We start from the raw sequence: 17,437 nt of genomic DNA on the forward strand, positions 1-17,437 counted from the left end.
GAACAGGGAGCATTCAAAGAAACTCCATAGGAAAAGAAAACATCCTTTTCTTCACTGGAATTCATGTTATGAAAAGAAATTAAACGGAACAGTGTACAAAACAAGGCTTGTATATTTGTTGGAAAGAGAGAATCCAGTTTGCTAACAAGACTAGCGACCCAGAACTTCAAAAAAGTGGTAGAAAACTTTCTTGAACCAAAATGTTGCACCAATCCATCAACCAGGCAACATAGTCCCTATTATTTCACATTTCTTGGATCTGCTTCACTCCACAACACCATTTATCACCTGCTTGATCCCTCCTTTGCCCAGCCTCAGAAGCTATACTGTAACAAACTTTCTCGCCACAAATTAACTGCCAACTATTCCATTCCTGGGAAAACTAAAAGCTCAAGATTGTAAGAAACTGATCAAATATTATCTATAAATAATTCTTTATATTTTATAACCACAATTTATTATATTCAATTCACAATGTTTGTATTCTTTTTTCCTTTTCTTTTAGAACCACAATTTATTATATTTTAGTCCATTTTTCGAGTAGGGGGCGACCTCTGTGTAGTGTTTACCTAAGGATTTAAGTCCTATCATTTTGGCAATTAGGCCGTGTCTGGATTGCAAAAAAATATTTCTGACGGAAAATTTTTCATTGAATTTTGTTTCTTTCCACAATTTAGAGGGATATTATCATAAATTGGAGGTCCCTCCAAGTAAAAATTCAATAGGGCTGGTTCAAGAAATCTTTTTTCGTGTATAAAAAAGTAGGAACTCTTAGAAATATTTGTTGTCCTTTCCAAACTCTACCTGAAAATTCCTGCAAGCCAAGAAGGGCCTTAGTGATTATGGATTGTTTTCAAGACCCATTAGGTATGCGCAGCCATTAATCACAAAGCCTCTTCATTGTGTTCTTAGATAGATATTAGTGGGGGCGTCTTATGATTGAGGATGACCGATGCAATGTGATCCAATAGGCATTTGAATATGATTCTCTTGGAGGGTTAATGACGATTTTGAGGAGACAACAGACAGCACCGTGGTTATGGTTTTCCAAATCTTCCACAACTTCAGAGAGGAAGAAGCTGATTTCACTGTCTCCAAACCCAACTTTTAGCACTCTCCCAACTCAAATTATGGAGTTCGACAAGGAATCCCTAGAAGTGTTCATATTTCTCAATCTAGGGGAAAAAAACATTTCAAGATAATGTATTCGCAGTTGCGAACCAATGGCGTTTCACGCAATGCCACCTCCAAGTATCATAATTCTGAGTTCTTTTAGAATTTACTTTTAACCATAGAATAAGCCAGGATTCAAGAGTTATTAAAATCTAAAGAATACTAGGATTCGAGAGAATAATAATGATGCTTACCTTATTATATGCTCTACTCTTGGGATTCCACAAGGATATATACTGGCTTCCCATTTAACATACATCGTCCCTGCAAGACAAGTAATCAATAAGAAGTTGCTCAAATTAATAAAGCGCTATGATGGTTAGAGAAAGTTGGACAGATTACAATTGTTCATGCATACCTTAAGCTTGGGCAACCCAATAACACAAGCACATTCGACCACTTCCGCTCCCACACGTTCTAAGGAAACAGAAATGCAAAATGATATGCAACTTATGAGGAAAAGTAGAGAATATATCAACATAATGAAAAGAGCAGAAGGAAATAAAAATTTAATCAAGGATGATACAACAAGCAATTCTAGTGTCATCACACTTATTTACACAAGGGAAACTTCTACAAAATCTACACATCAATGAATTACAAAATCATTTGACTACGTGCATATATATTCAAATCCCGTTGGAACTGGAAAATCCATAGGATTTATGTATAACTGTTTAAGGCAATGTAGTCCTTTGCACTTTTCACCATCATATCATATATTAGAGACAAGGTTTCAGATAGGGGACTGATATCTCCCCCCCCCCCCCCGACGGATAAAATCCCCCCCTTTAACGTTATTCGTTAAGTTTTATAGGCAAAGAAAAATGTTAAAGGGGGTGAATTTATGCACAAGCAGTGAACCATTCTCACAGAAACCGTTAAAGGGGGGGCATTTCATCCGTTTAGGTTGTTGGGGCGTGGGGGGGGGGGGGGGGGAGGGTCGGTCATCATGGAAATGAAAATATGTTGGTTGAGATTTTTGTGAAAATTTAAGATGAAATGCTAGAATAAGCACAAATAGCGACTTACAAACTACCACATAATAAATATCACCGTCCATAATAGTTTAATCACATTGGGGGTCGGTCATCATGGGATGAAAATATGTTGGTTGAGATTTTGGTGAAAATTTAAGATGAAATGCTAGAATAAGCACAAATAGCGACTTACAAACTACCACATAATAAAGATGACCGTCCATAATAGTTTAATCACATTGAACACCTAGTGACATGTGTGGCCGCATATCTAAAATTTCTATTGCTTGATGTTCCTTGAGAGTTCTGGAGTTAAATATACCTGCTTGGATTTCATGGAAATTTTAGCAAAAAAAATTGTTGAATTTTGAAGTTTTTTTATGAGAATTAGATCTGTCATAAATTGGTATCAGACCTTCATCACTCCACCCATGACATCCCTCTGAGCTCTCTAAAGATACAAAGCCAACAAAGAAGAGTGTCGCCTTGGGCCCTTGTCTTCATTAGAAACCTTGGTACAAAAAGGGGTGAGAGTAATCAAGGAAAGCATCACCTTTGTTATTTCTAAACAAAACTCCCACCCCCACGGTACAATTAATTATTTTCTATGAATATTGGCTTTTCGTTTCATTCTGACAACAAAGCAATTGTATCAACCGACTAATAGTTGGGTGATCTGTTATGCACCATTGATATTCATTTCTAAAATGCACCATTGTCTTCAACAATGCGTATATAAGTCAAACAGAAATAATTGTCTCTCAATGCCCCCATAAGATATTAATAGATATTAAATTTGTCGTACCTTTGTTTAGATTAAAATAAAATAGAAACCAACAACCTGTCAGTAACTGCTTACTTTATGCAAAGGTTTAAAGAATATTTTGGTCAAAAGCCAAATCAAACATAATAAGAGAAGATTCAGAAATCAACCTTTCAGTAACTGTTGTGTTAAATTGACAAAAAGGAAAACCAGTGTTTCTAGTTTTTGAATTCACCAAAGAAAAAAAACAAAGAGAGGAAGAAAAGGAGAGGACCTTACCTAGAAGTTTTATTGCTGCACATAGTGTTCCACCAGTAGCAACCAAATCATCAATGACCAACGCACGCTCCCCTGGATGAACAGCCCCAACATGCATCTCCAAACAATCGGTTCCATATTCAAGCACATAAGATTCAGAAATAACCTCACCTACACATTTAAATGTATAAACAGTCAAACATAATAAGAGATGAAGGTGTAAAAATAACTTACTATCCATGCATAGGAACTTCTAGTTTTTCAGGACATGTTAATTTCAACAACCAAAAAGGCAGGAGGAAAAAGGAACATTAATATTGAGAAAAACCCCATTGGTGAAATTTCAGTTATTGACAAACAGGTAGACCCAAAATCTGCTCATCAATAAAAAGAAAGACTAATGAAACTTCAGACACAGACTTTAGGGATTCCCCTGGCTTGACATGCCCTGAAATTTCTTCTCAATTTTAATAAATTTTTCCTTCTCTCCAAAAAGAGAAACAAAAAAGTATTTAAGTATCGAAATTTAAATTTTTTAGCAAGCAGTAAATCAAGTACCATGTTCATAAGAATAAGTAGAATATTCCCAACAAAATAAATCCACTAATAAAACAAGTTGACAGATGATGACAGTGATCATGAGTTTATCTGAGGAATAAAGTAATTTTTTTTTCAATTTCCTACTTTGGTCTAAAGGGAAAAGAATTTCAAAAGCCAGTGAAAATATTATGAGCAGTACTAAGAAGGGAAATGAATCTTAAAAACTCCAACATTTCAAAGTTTTAAAATATTGAAATAGGATTTTCATTATTTAATAGACATTAATGACAGCTAAAATCACCCTATGCTTGTTCTGCTAATATTTTATTCAAAATCATTCAACAACTTGATTTCCATGTTCGAGATTTGGTAAACCCTTTTTAAGAAAAATATATCTGGAATATAGATTTTGACGGTTAATACAACGAAGATCCAATGTATGAGTATGGGGTATGTGTAAGGTTTCTTTTAAAATAGTTTAAACCAAAACATGGTTTGAATTTTGAAAAGAACAGTCATCTATCTCATACAACAAATCAACATTCTTTCTCTCTCTCATATGCATTTTGATTCAACTATTGCTCTAAATGGCACATAAAAGATTTCACAAAGGATACTTGTATAGAAACATAGATATGTAGAAAAAAAAAGGAAGATAAGGAATCCTTCGTTCCTAAAAAAAGCCTCTTGAAGATGAATTTGCAAGCAAAGATCGAATGTCTTTTCACCAAAAGCACCACACTATATAATGTTATTTGGTGAACGTAATGAGTAAGGCTCTCATTTTCACCCCAACAAGTGCACACACATGCACACAGCATGCGCGCGCGCGCGCGCACACACACACACACACACACACACACACACACACATATATATATATATATATATATATATATATATATATATATATATATATATATAAATGTTATGGTAAAGAAGTCAAATTAATCCACAAATGTACAAATAGAAAATGGGAGCTTGTGGATCTCTTAATGTTGAACAATAGTAAAAGATCAAGTCTAAAGCACTATGGTAAAGAAGTCAAACTAATCCACAAATGTACAAATAGAAAATGGGAGCTGGTGGATCCCTTGATGTTGAAAAATAGCAAAAGATCAAGTCTAAAGCAGTACATCAATTTAAAGAAACAAGATAGCATGTACCTGGCAATTTTCTAGGTTTACGTAGAGGAACAAATTTTGCACCAATAGCTAAGGCAATTGAAGGACCAAATATGAATCCTCTAGCTTCGATACCTAAAATGAAGTTCAGATAAGAATCTTGAAATGACCAATTAAGAAAGTTGGAGTAACCATTCAATTATTTTTTGGAAAATAATATTTCATAAAAATTATTATATCTTTTAAATAGATCATGATATTATACCCAAAAAAAAACACAAATTGTGGTACTTACTAAAGAATAATATCACCATCAATTATGAAAGATGAATATTGACCACATGTAGTGGTTTTATGACTAATAAATCATTTTCCTTTAGTCATAAAACCACTAAAGGGGGGCCTTCCCGGTAAATAAACAGAGCAGATTTAACATGGCCCTAAATGAAACACTAATCGTATGTCAAAGAACTAGGGTGTTTGGGGATTAGATGCCTTCTGATTGTGTTGTACATGCTTGCATCATAACGAGTTTTTTTTTGTGGAAAAAATGAATTTTAAAACAATATGCCCAACCAGTTTACAACTTTTGGCGAAAGCCATTTCATTTTTGCAGGCATATGTTTCAAAAATGAATTTCGTATCATATGAATTAAGTATAAATGGTATTGTTCTTATTACTGGGAAATGACAAGAATACTCAGTCTTGAAGTGACACTTGATCTAGATCTTTTATCTGTGTAGCTGTTTTAGAAGCTCCTGGGACTAATAAGAGCTTGTATGAGATCACCTTGGGAAGATTGTCCAAAAGACTGTAAAACCTGATTGGTAGGACCTTTGCAAAGCATAATGAGAAGTTAAGCAAAATTACTCGATGACTGCAAAGTAACATAATTCCCAATAGCTTTCTTTCATTTGTAGAGCTAGAATACTAGGTTTTGAAATGATACTTGATCCAGCTCGTCTCAATGTAATTTTTTTTTCTGAAGGCCCCTAGAATCTCTCAGAACTATGATAAATGGGTAGGAAATTAGTGAAAAGAGAGATGTAATTCATGAATGTGCTGACGCATGCTATTGGGAGGGTGGGCTAGTTTTCATTTGTAAGGTAGATTGTGAAGAAACAGGTGACTGTGTTGATTGGGAGTTTCTTGATCATTTGTTAAGGTGTTTATATCTTCACCATGGTTGTTTGGTGCTACTAACTGTCTATCCTAAAAATCTTTAGAGCCTTGAGGCTTTGGGCAAGGTGATCCTTTGCCTCTCTTTCTTTCACTTGGGTAGTTGAATCCCTAATTAAAGTAGTGTATAAAGCTAGTAGGATAGGATTATTTTTGTTCTGGTAGGATAGGATTATAGAATGTTTTAAAGTGGATGACTAATAGTATCAAGAATTAGTTTTCCAATGACACCATTACACTTTGTAGAGCATCTTAAGAGCAGACATTTCTTTTGAAGGCAATTTTGAGGAGTGTTGAGGTAACAGCCAGTGAGCAGATGAATCTTGGACACAGCACGTTGATGGTGGTAAATGTGAGTGAAGATCTAGCATCGAAGTTTTGAGTCTTTTCTGGGTTATAGAGGTGTACTTCCCAATTCATTTTGGGAGATCCACAGTGTATTGATCAGCTCTCAAAATCCTAATGGTATCAGGTGATGTAAATGGTTAAAGAGAAAGTATTGGCATAGAAGTGGTATCTCTTAACAATTCTTTAACACAGAATGTGATCGCACTAATAACAGTCAAGAAAACATGTTAGACTTATTACTAAATATTGAAAAACTAAGACTCAAATTGGAACCTGACTGGCCAAGTTTTTCATCGATTCAACAAGTTAAACAGTAAATTAAAACGATAAAGATGTTTGAACCTATAATACAAAAAAGGATGAGAATATGGGAGTTTTCAGTGAGTCAAACACGTCAACGAAAAACTCCACCAAGTCGATGATTGGTTTGAGTAGTTCTGAAATCTGAATAACTTGCCAACTACTTGTAGACGCACTAAAATCAGTCCTACACATACTTGAAATCAGGGCAGTCTGAAACCTCCCCAATCATATAACAAACTAGATGTTAGGGAAAGAACCTCCTCTAGTACTAAGGGATTCCTTTTTGTCCATTGTTATAATGAAGAAACTGTCATGAATGACACTGAAAACAAAAAACGCAATGAACCCCATTTCAAAACCATCCATTAAGAATTAGAAATTTAAATGGAAAATAGTATGAATATCTAACAGGTTCAATCTCATTTCTCTCTATTTATCAAAATTCATCAACGACACCTAAATCGAACCATTTTTTTTATGAATGGTATACCAAAATCGAACCATACACCATTGTTTTACAGAAAGAGGCTTCTCTAGTGGAACTCAGTCCAAAGTTTAAACCATGGTTCAAGAATGTGGAATCTGAGTCAGAATCTTCTGGGTGCCAAGAATGAATTTGGTGATTCTCACTGCAGAATTGAATGATTCCAATTTAATTTGGAATTATTAGGATAGTTATATGTTGGAGAATAACAAGTGGCTTAGACCAGTTTCTATAGTTGATGATCTGTTTACGAGTTGATTAGAATTAGAATAGTTTCTATAGTTATTTACTTATCTTTTATTTAACCCCCTTTAAGGTCTCTTGTAATGCATTGATTCTCATCAAAAGTTGATTCTATGGTTTTCGAAACATCATGTATTTTGCTTCTTCAATATGGTATCAGAGCCATGGTGAGATCTCAGGATGAACTTAGCCCTGTTCCTAGAAATTTTGCAACCCACTCACGCGCTTCAATCACTTGATGCACTCTATCTTCTAGCATAGTATTATTCTAAAAAATTGTTTTTTTTTTTTTTTTTTTTTGAGAAATGGTAAAGAAAATATTAATGAGAAGAAAATAATAATGGGGGACCCCAAGACTGAGATGGTGGCTGCAATGTAGACTAGCAAAAATGGAAGAAAAGAAAAACAAAGAGATAGATCCTCAAAGGGGAAGGAAATCAAAAATCTGTAATTCGCTCCTAGCCACTCCATCAAAGAGTCTTTTCCTAGTCACCATCCTCTTATCGCTTTATCAAATCAAAATTGTGACTGATTGTCCATATTGTATTCTTTTATGTCCACTATATCCAATCACCATAGTTTTAAAACTCCCTCCCGTCATCGTGGACTCCCTCGAGTCGACTCTCTTTTCCCTTGGCCGTGTACCGCATTTTGCTTTACAGAGTAAATAAAAACTCCTATGACTCCCCCGAGTTACCCCCGAGTTATGACCGCGTGAACAGAGTACTCAGCCACATCAACCAAGTACTCGACCGTGTCGTGCCAAGTCAAGTCGGCTAGGACTTTCTTCGACCGTGTCTGGACCCACATCCGTGTTTTGAAACACTGCAAATCACACGCTCTGGGAGCGTGTTTGACCGATCAGATCCCATGGATCACCGGCACCGGCTCTGACAGACTCCATAGATGAGCAGGATGCGACTGAGATGGACTTTATTGACTCACAACCTCCACCAAGCAACAAGATTGATGATGTCATCTTCACCAACCTTTTCTCAAGATCAGTGGCTCACACTTCCTATCAACTCACAAATGCTTTTACAAGGGATATGCAATTATATGAGGGTATTATGATAGTTGTACATAGGATTAGAAGAGTTGATTTGTCTTAGAATAGTTTCTATAGTTAACTCCTTGACTTATCTTCTTTTTAAACCGATTTAACTGTCTATTGCAATGCAACGATTCTCATCAATAGTGGATCCTCTGGTTTTATAAACATCAAGTACTATGGTTCTCCAATAGAAATCGATTTTTTATAAATTACTAAATTTACAACAATATTTAAAAACCCAATGAATGAATAATATTAGAGAAAAAAAACTGAATAAATACAGGCAACTGATATATACCCGACCATGTTTTGATAATGGGACATAACTCACTTTGTTTTACACTTTTCTGATTGGCCACTGAGAGCTTTTTGGGAATTGTAATAGCCTTTGACAGCTGGTTAAAACGTGTAAAACAACGTGAGTTCGTCCCATTATCAAAACCATGGTCTCACAGATATCAGTATAAAATTATCCGGGAATGCCTTTCTTTTACAACAAAAGAAAAAAAAAACGCATCAATTAGAAGAGTGAATTTGATGGAACCCAAATCAAAATATTCAAAAAAACGTTAGCAGATGACAACATTGAGAAAACAAGGAAAAAAAAAACAGTAAAAATTAAAAAAATACCATGACAGAATGAACTCAATGACATAAAACTGAAAGTATACCGGCCACAACAGAAATGCCCATATCTCTGTAACGGTCAACGAACATATCAACGGCATCCTTGAAAGCCTTGGGATGGAGTAGAAGCGTTGTTATATCCTGAAACATGATTCCTACCAAACATAGAAAATAAAAAACAGAGATTTTTAGATTCTATAGTAAACAAACATGGAAAAAAGAAAAAAAAAAACCTGGTTTTGGGAAGTGGGGAACGACTCTTATGGCCGCAGAAATGGCCTCTAATCGAGGGTCACCTTCTTCTTCTCCTGCAAACATTCTCGTTTTTTTTTTTGTTCCTTCCTTTTTTTTCCCTCCCAAAACGTCTTTTTAAGAAGAAGAAGAAGAAGAAGAAGAAAATCTCTGTATATATTTTACCTGTTTTTAAATTAGCTTCTCGTTTTCCTCGAAACCTCCAACTGAAACTAGTGTTAAAATGACAGTAAACACCCTCAGTAAACTCTATTTTGGAGGTAGAGAGAGAGGGAGATGGGAAGGGTAGTTTTGGCCATTTGGGTGAGTTATTTTTGTTTCTTGTTTTTGTCTGTTGGGTTTTTTTTTAATTTCCCAGGTTGCGTAGTGGGGGAGTGGAGGTATCAAATGAAAGGGAAATAAATAATAAAAGTAGGGTGTCTGGGGGCAAAAGAGAATCAGAGGGCAGAGAGGGAGAGAGATCCGGGATTTCAGGTGGGTCCCATCCTTTTTTATCCAGTCGCTTTCAAACCGCAGACCGAGAAAATTATATACTGGGTTTTCTTCTAGTGTGGGCCCACTTTTAGATTGTACGGGACTAATAGGACAGTGTCTATTTCGATTTAACATCAGATGCGTCTGAGAATATTGCTTCGCTGATTTAATGGCAGGTGCGTCTGACGATATCACTTCTGCAATTTAATCTCGGATTCGTCTGACTATATAACTACCCAATTTAATACCAAACGCTCTGACTCATATATACTTTTAAAATGGGGGGGGGTGGCTGCTTTAGTTAAATTATAATTAGAGGGATGCTACATTAACAGATTTCGTTTGGAAGATAACGACGAAATCCCATATCATGCGCCAAAAGACAAGGAACTGAGCTCGTATACCCACAAAAATAAATGGTTAATTCAACTATTGTCCTTCTTTTTTTCTTTTTTTTCTTCCAAATTATCTTTTGGAAGTGTTTTCCTTAAAATTAAGATAGTTAAATGACTGAAACACTCGTGTTTAAGAATTAAATTTTCAAACCAATGCCATGTTTAAGAATTAAGTCTTAGGCATGATGTTTTTTTTTTTTCACTGTTTCGCTTTCGTCTCTTCACTCTCTATATTGGTAATGATACCCTTACTTATTACCATACTCTTCCAGCCTTTAGCACACAACCAAACGCTGCTTACCACTATTCTCCAACGTACAGACAAATCCAATTCTTGTCTCCTTCCTATTTATTTCTTATTCCACTACTCTCCGATCCTTTACCATGCATCCAAACATACCCAAGGCCGGCCGAGTAAGTAAAGGGTGAGAATATATCACTTCTCCAGTTAAAGCAGGCCCCTTTTATCTTTGTGTACGTGTCACAAAATTAGAATTCTTTTATTTTTTTTATCAAAATGGATTCTAATTTTGCCAACAGCTCTTCTTTCCTCTATTTAATGCCAAATGCATTGATTAAATTACTTTCCTCAATTTAATTTCAAATGACCATATCGCCTCATCCATGTAATGCCAGTTGCATCTGAGGATATAACTTCATTGATTTAGAGAAATGACATCTACGCGGAGTATTTTTGGTAAACATGCGCTCCACTTGTTTGTCGTGTAGTATTATTTAAAGCGATGTCTGATGATATTACGGTTCTAAAAAAGCGCTTAAAACCCTTTAAATGCTAGACGACAAACAAGTGGAGCCCATGTTTATCAAAACACTTGGCACATATATCATTTTCCTTGATTTTAGTGTCTGGCTATATCACTTCCCCAATTTAATTTCAGATGAAATGCTTGCTCACAGCAATCTCCACCATAGCCACATGTAGATTAGAATTGATCAAGAGATGGGTTCCATGTGGATGATCTGCAAGGCCAAAATCAATTAGGCCACATTTGGATACCCACAAGATTTAGATTTGGATTTCTCACATTTGCAGTTATGATTTGGAACTGGGCTAGATCCTTCGATGTCCAAATCAGCTATGAGGGTGAAAAAAAAATACGATTTTCAAATATTTTTCTGTGAGACATCATTTGGAAATCCATATTGGTACCAATTAACGTCACCCTCCTCGACCTTGCTGCAGCAACAGCAAGACGTCCCTCCCTCCCTCTCTTGTACAACATGATGATGAGGATGATTGATGTAATTTGTATCGAAAAGTCAAATCCAAATCCAAATACAAAAACTGGAGGTTTCCAAATGGGGCCTTAAGACATCTAAATTGAAGATTACAACTCAAAAACCACCCTGATCATTCAATCTAGCCTTCCACGAGCAAATAGGTTGTACCCCCACAAATCATCTCCATAGGAAGATTCTAGCCCTACTTTTTGAACAATGATAGACTAATTAGCCATACATCATACAAAATCTCTAAATATCATTCAAAAGCACAAAACACAGACAATAAGAGGGCATCTTGATTGACCCTTCTCACGTGGTCTCCATCCATCACGTCAACGGCTCAATTTTGTCACCGCGGGAGCCATTCAATTGCCTCTAATTCGCGTCTGCTTTCCACACGTCTCTCAGTATCCTTCACCCAACAAGGAAAAATGTTGGAGGCTTTTCAATGTGATGAAGACGTAAATTTTGTGAATCTTCGCACGATTTGGTTTGTACCATGCCAAATAGTCATTAACGTGCATCACAAACGGAAGTGGGGCCGGATATTAATAGTTTAGAATCTGGGTGGGCCATGGCTTGCAGATATGGTCACATTGTGGGACCCAGTAAACTAATCACAATAGATAAATTGGTGGGCCCCCAAAGCCATGCCAAGTTGTTGTTTTAGGGATAGGAAAGTGAGAACATCACATGTTTAAACTCAATGATTGATGGGACACTATTCATATGCATGCGCGTTAGTTAAAAGAAATGATAAAATTTGAGATCTTTTTTTAGTTTGATGGCTTAGATCAACCCTGACTACAGACAAGAACATCTTTGCTTTTTAGTACAACCAAGTCAAAACTACTCCAATGGCTTTGCTTCTTTCCTCTTTTTCTTCTTCTTCTTTGCTTTGATTTCTAGTGATCTTACTCTCTTATCTTTGAATCTATGATAAGATAAAGACTTCTAATAAAGATAAGACCTCCAATAAAGATAAGTATTATAATATGGGTTTACTTCTGTTCATCAAAACCAATGGTTATAGCTTTGTATCTTAACCTTGAGGTCGAGGTAGGTTTAAATTTTCGAGGAATTGCCATCACCACTTAGGCCCTCTTTGCTCTTCATTTTGAGAATCGATTTTGAGTCCAAAACCAAATTCTTGGCAAAATTGATTTTTCCAAAACTGAGTTAAACACAATCAATTATCAGTCTTTTGGACTCAAAAGCTAAAATGAGAAACTTTCACAGTTGTAGAATCGATTTTGAACTCAAATTGACATCCCCGCAAAAATACACATTGTTGGAATGTAGAATTAATTTGAGTGGATAAATAATTGGGTTTTTTTGGCAAAAGAAGTCTTATTTTCAAAAGGAGTCTTTTAGTTTCACAATTTGCAGATTGAGATCACATTGCAGTGAATTTTGCATCATGCCATAATTTTGGGACCAAAAATACCCATGATGTATTTTGACTCGTAAAATGACCAAAATGTCCATATTTGTGTGTGAAGATGAAAACTACCTTAAAAAGACCAAAATACCCAAGGGGGCCCACCATGTTCACCTCATATTTTGCGTGGGCCCACCATTTATAGATGTCATTGTTCTGATGGGGTGGGGCACTTTAATGTTTTGATTGGGTGGGTGCCTCCATTTTACCTCATGTTTTGATAAGGTAGGATCCTTGATATCCAACCCAGCTTATGCATAGGGTGGGGCCCATTATTTTATACCCCATGTTTTGGTGGGAACGCCATGGGTATCTTGATCATTTTACTTATATGGAGATTTTGTTCTTTTTTAGGAGTAAAAAAAAAACTACCATGGGTATTTTGGTCACAAATTTATGGTATGACCTGATTTGCAAAATTCTTATTTGCAATTTATCAAACCAGAAGACTCTTTTTGCAAATAAAGACATGTAGAAGTCTTCATTTGGAAAAATCCCTAATTAATTTTACACAACAAACAAAACACCTAACTTTGCCAAAAATCAATTTTGGACTCAAAAATCCAAAATAAATAGGGTCTAAACCTGTCATCGGTGGCAACTAGATGTGAGTAAGTTTGAATTGTTTTTCAGGCAGACTACCCTTAGCCAACGGACTCTCCCCTAATCGAGTATAGTAGGGGTGCAACTTGGGTTGGGCTCAACCCGAATCGGACTGGGTTCAACCCAATTTGTGCTTGGTTACACTGGCATTTCCTCTTGTTGAATTGGGTTCGGGTTGGCAATCCGATTTAATTTCGGGTTGGGTTAGGGTTGAGGATGGAGTTAAATTAAGGATGTATGGTCAATTTGTCTTTCTTGTCCTTCTTACTCTAAATTATGTGGCCCCGTTATTTTAAGGAAAGGAGTAGATGTTTTATTAGCATCACTTTTAAAGGGAAATAATATATCCGGAGTAGATGTTTTATTAGCAGCACTTAAATCATTAACCTTTTCTACAGGGAAGTGGGACCCAAATAGAGGATCATGTGCAGAAGAATATGCTCCATTCATTCGGTTGCCTCCAGCTTCCTAGCGAAAAAATGCAAGCCTCGTGCCTTTCACATCAGATGAGTGTGTACTAATGAAAATTCAAAAGGTCGAATCTTGTTTGTCTTCTAAAAGATTGCAATGGCTCGTGTGATTCACATACACAGGAAATGTAACTTACTTTTGGGTGGAGGAAGGATTTGGAGGGATGTATGTTTGGTAGCACAAAATCTAGGCAGTAGTCGGAATTTTGGTTGGATTTAGGATGCCATTTCTTTATTAGTTGCCAATATTGCATTAAACTCCCATGAGACTCCTTGGGATGCCTCTTAGATAATTATTGCATGTTTGCAGAGGAGCAATTCACGTCTTGCTCTCTCTTTTCTCTTTCTCTAAATTGGTAATTTAGAGAAAGAGAAAACCCAAAACCCGCAACCATTTCGTTGCTTCTCTTACCCAAGACCGTACAACAGAGTAACCCGAAAGAAAACCCAAGAGAATGAAACCCCCAGAAGAAAACCCACAAGAAGAAACCCTCTCTCTTTCTCTCACTTTGCATCTGACACAGTGAGAAACACAAAAACCTCTTGCCGTTCCCACACCACTCTTCGTGTAGATGAGTTTTCTTTTATAACTTGGGTTTTGCCCAAAACCTAAAAAGGCAAATTCTATTTTTGCCTTCATGCCTTCCCACTGTAGTCATGGAAAATACGGCAACTTTCCCAACAAAAAGTGAAAGGCCAAGATCAATGAGAGAAGCAACACAACAACCAGTTGGGGCCCACGGATCTTAATCAAACACCCAAATCTCCTTACATCATTTAAGGGAAATGATATTCCCTCCCCCTCTTAAACAGATAAAATCCCCCCCTTTAACGGTTTTTGTGAGAATTGTTCACTGCTTGAGGATAAATTCACCCCCTTTAACGTTTTTCTTTGCCTTTAAAACTTAATGAATATTGTTAAAGGGGGGGATTTTATCCGTCAGAGTGGGGAAAATATCATTTCCCGCATTTAATTATCAAAAGAGTCTTAACAGGAGGAAGGACGAAATTTCACATCAAGAAAGATTTCCCATGATCAACTAAATTGAGTCGGAAAGCATCATATTACCCTAAAATGACCGACAAATACTTTTATAACTCCAAAAAATCTTGGGACACAAAACCAATTTTTGAATCATTTAGATTTGGGACAGGAAGTAGGTCCCAATTTACCCCTACAATTTCTAAATTCTAATTAAAGCAATAAAACCATTTTCATCACTCCCCTCAAATTGATAAAGAAATTAGAGAAGCAACATAACAACCAGTGGGGCCCACGGGTCTTAATCAAACACCCAAATCTCCTTACATCATTTAAGGGAAATGATATCCCCCCTCCCCCCTCCCACCTAAACAGATAAAATCCCCCCCTTAACGGTTTCTGTGAGAATGGTTTACTGCTTGAGGATAAATTCATCCCCTTTAATGTTGTTCTTTGCCTTTAAAATTTAACGAATACCGTTAAAGGGAGTTTTCTATCTGTCAGAGTGGGGGGAAATATCATTTCCCGCATTTAATTATCAAAAGAGTCTTAACAGGAGGACGGACGAAATTTCACATCAAGAAAGATTTTCCATGATCAATCAAATTGAGTCAAAAAGCATCATATTACCCTAATATGACCAACAAATACTTATATAACTTCAAAAATCTTGGGACACAAAACAATTTGGGACAGGAAGTAGGTCCCAATTTACCCCTACAATTTCTAAACTCTAATTAAAGCAATAAAACCATTTTCATCACTCCCTCAAACTGATAAAGGCTAAAGATCATAAATTCTTCCTTATTTACTCCATCTCCATTAGGTCATCTCCGTCTATGTCTACGGCTACATGTGTCATTGGCTTACCTTAGCGAAACCAAGGGTTAGTTGAACCAACTCATGACTTTACCAACCCATCATTTTAACGTAAGGTCAGACCATCACTAGGTGAAGTGGGGAACATTCAGTGCATTAACCCCATATTTATAGGTTCCATCTTTGTGATTTTTTTCCACCCAAATGGGCCGGGGGAGATTTCCAAGTCAGCTGGAAGATCTTAGGAGTGGCAATCTTACTGGAATTTTGAATATATTAAGGAGTGAGTATAAGGTCATAAACACCCGTCGCCCTCCTAGTCTAAGGAGCTAACGAATTTTGCCTTAGCTAATTAATACCTATAACCCCAGAGCTACTCTCCATGACAACACCTATTCCTTCGATGGTAGGAGAAAAAGGCTTGACGAGGAACTCCATGGTTTGTTAGCCCTTTTCTCCTAGTAGTCTCCATTATTTGCATTTCTCTTTGGTTTCAAGTTGTTTAGTGGAAGCTTTACCAGTCTTTTAGTAAAAATTATTCATTTTCTAATAAGAACCCTGTCAGAACCATATTTTGAAATTTTGGTTTCAGTTTCTGTTTTGGCCTCATCTGAAAACAAAATTACGGTGGCAAAATTTCGGTCCCGGCTATAAATTTTGGTTTTAAAAATCTCCTTTGATTATAGTAATAATATAAAAGTAGGGCAGTGATAAATCGACCCTCAAATATCTTAAATTGACCCCTATGTGTCTTTCTCTCTCCTCTGGGTTAGAGAGAGAAAGACCCAGGGGTAGATTTATCATTCCCCTAAAAAAAATTGCGATGATATTTTCAACCCCCCACCCCACCCCACGCAAACAGGGTTTGACATAAAAAAAAAGGGTTAAAGTTACCCACTCTTCACGTTATCAGGGAGCGAATGCGTACTACAAGTGGAGTGAAAATATAATCTCAGTGATAAATCGACTCCCAAATATCTTCAATCGACCCCACGTGTCTTTCTCTCATAGATAAATCGACTCCCAAATATCTTAAATCGACTCCCCATGTGTCTTTATCTGATAAAGACACATGGGGGAGTCGATTTAAGATATTTGGGAGTAGATTTATCACACCCCTAAAATTATTGTAGAAACTAAAGCAGATACTGTAGCTAGTACAAACAGCATGGGTGTCGCCTTGTGATTTCTTCCGGCTATAATTGCAGGTGGGTTTAGTTCTCTGGCTTGTAATGAAAATGTACCATGTGCAAAAATATCAGCTTTTTGGTGATTCTCCTAAACCGAAGGAGTGGTTGTACAGTTGTACATCACTTGTGATGTGGCTAGCAGCTTTGCAATTTCCAAGAAAACAGAGAAAATTTTCATTTTTGGAAAGCAATTCCTGGAACGAGTTTACAAAATGTTTGGAAAAAAATTACTATGGAGAGAATTTTCCATGGAAATTTTCTAAAAAAATCCACGAAAAAAGAGATAACAAGTGATTATTAGTATCTAATCTATTATATGGGATTTTCTAGGCAATTTTGCAAAAAAAATAAAAATAAAACAAAACAAAAAACAATTTTGCGGCTCAGTTTTGCAAAAGAGAACAGCCACCTCAATGAATTAAATGAATAGCATAAAATCTACTACGAGAACATTCGGCGAAATTGCCTAGATAATCCCATATTATAGGG

The 17,437-nt window shown here is 36.3% G+C and overlaps 1 protein-coding gene across 3 annotated transcripts; it reads right to left on the reverse strand.

Moving 5' to 3' along the window:
* Positions 1-29: 29 nt before the first annotated feature.
* On the reverse strand, positions 30-9,654 carry LOC143879434 (adenine phosphoribosyltransferase 5-like). Of its 3 annotated transcripts, none has more exons than XM_077381814.1 (7): positions 9,374-9,654; positions 9,122-9,232; positions 4,881-4,973; positions 3,196-3,345; positions 1,532-1,590; positions 1,368-1,437; positions 30-373 (listed from the first exon to the last, which is right to left on the reverse strand). In XM_077381814.1, the coding sequence occupies exons 1-6, from the start codon at positions 9,393-9,395 to the stop codon at positions 1,381-1,383; spliced, it is 492 nt and encodes a 163-aa protein (XP_077237929.1). In that variant the 5' UTR covers positions 9,396-9,654; the 3' UTR covers positions 30-373; positions 1,368-1,380. The 3 variants fall into 3 exon arrangements, with proteins under 3 accessions (XP_077237929.1, XP_077237928.1, XP_077237927.1); XM_077381813.1 differs by having other exon boundaries at positions 30-382; positions 9,311-9,628; XM_077381812.1 differs by having other exon boundaries at positions 9,311-9,626.
* Positions 9,655-17,437: the final 7,783 nt, after the last annotated feature.

This window comes from Tasmannia lanceolata, unplaced genomic scaffold, assembly GCF_043159265.1.
Source record: "Tasmannia lanceolata isolate RefF3 unplaced genomic scaffold, GAP_Taslan_0.1 ptg000006l, whole genome shotgun sequence".
In the NCBI taxonomy this organism is placed as follows: Eukaryota; Viridiplantae; Streptophyta; class Magnoliopsida; order Canellales; family Winteraceae; genus Tasmannia; species Tasmannia lanceolata.

What these genes read in the sequence shown, in the direction of transcription:
- LOC143879434 (XM_077381813.1), bottom strand. Translation starts at nt 9,395, where the DNA reads ATGTTTGCAGGAGAAGAAGAAGGTGACCCTCGATTAGAGGCCATTTCT. An exon ending in GGGCATTTCTGTTGTGGCCG is followed by an intron (nt 4,974 to 9,121) that starts GTATACTTTCAG and finishes ACTTCATTTTAG; the next exon opens with GTATCGAAGCTAGAGGATTC. An exon ending in TTGGGTTGCCCAAGCTTAAG is followed by an intron (nt 1,438 to 1,531) that starts GTATGCATGAAC and finishes CTTGTCTTGCAG; the next exon opens with GGACGATGTATGTTAAATGG.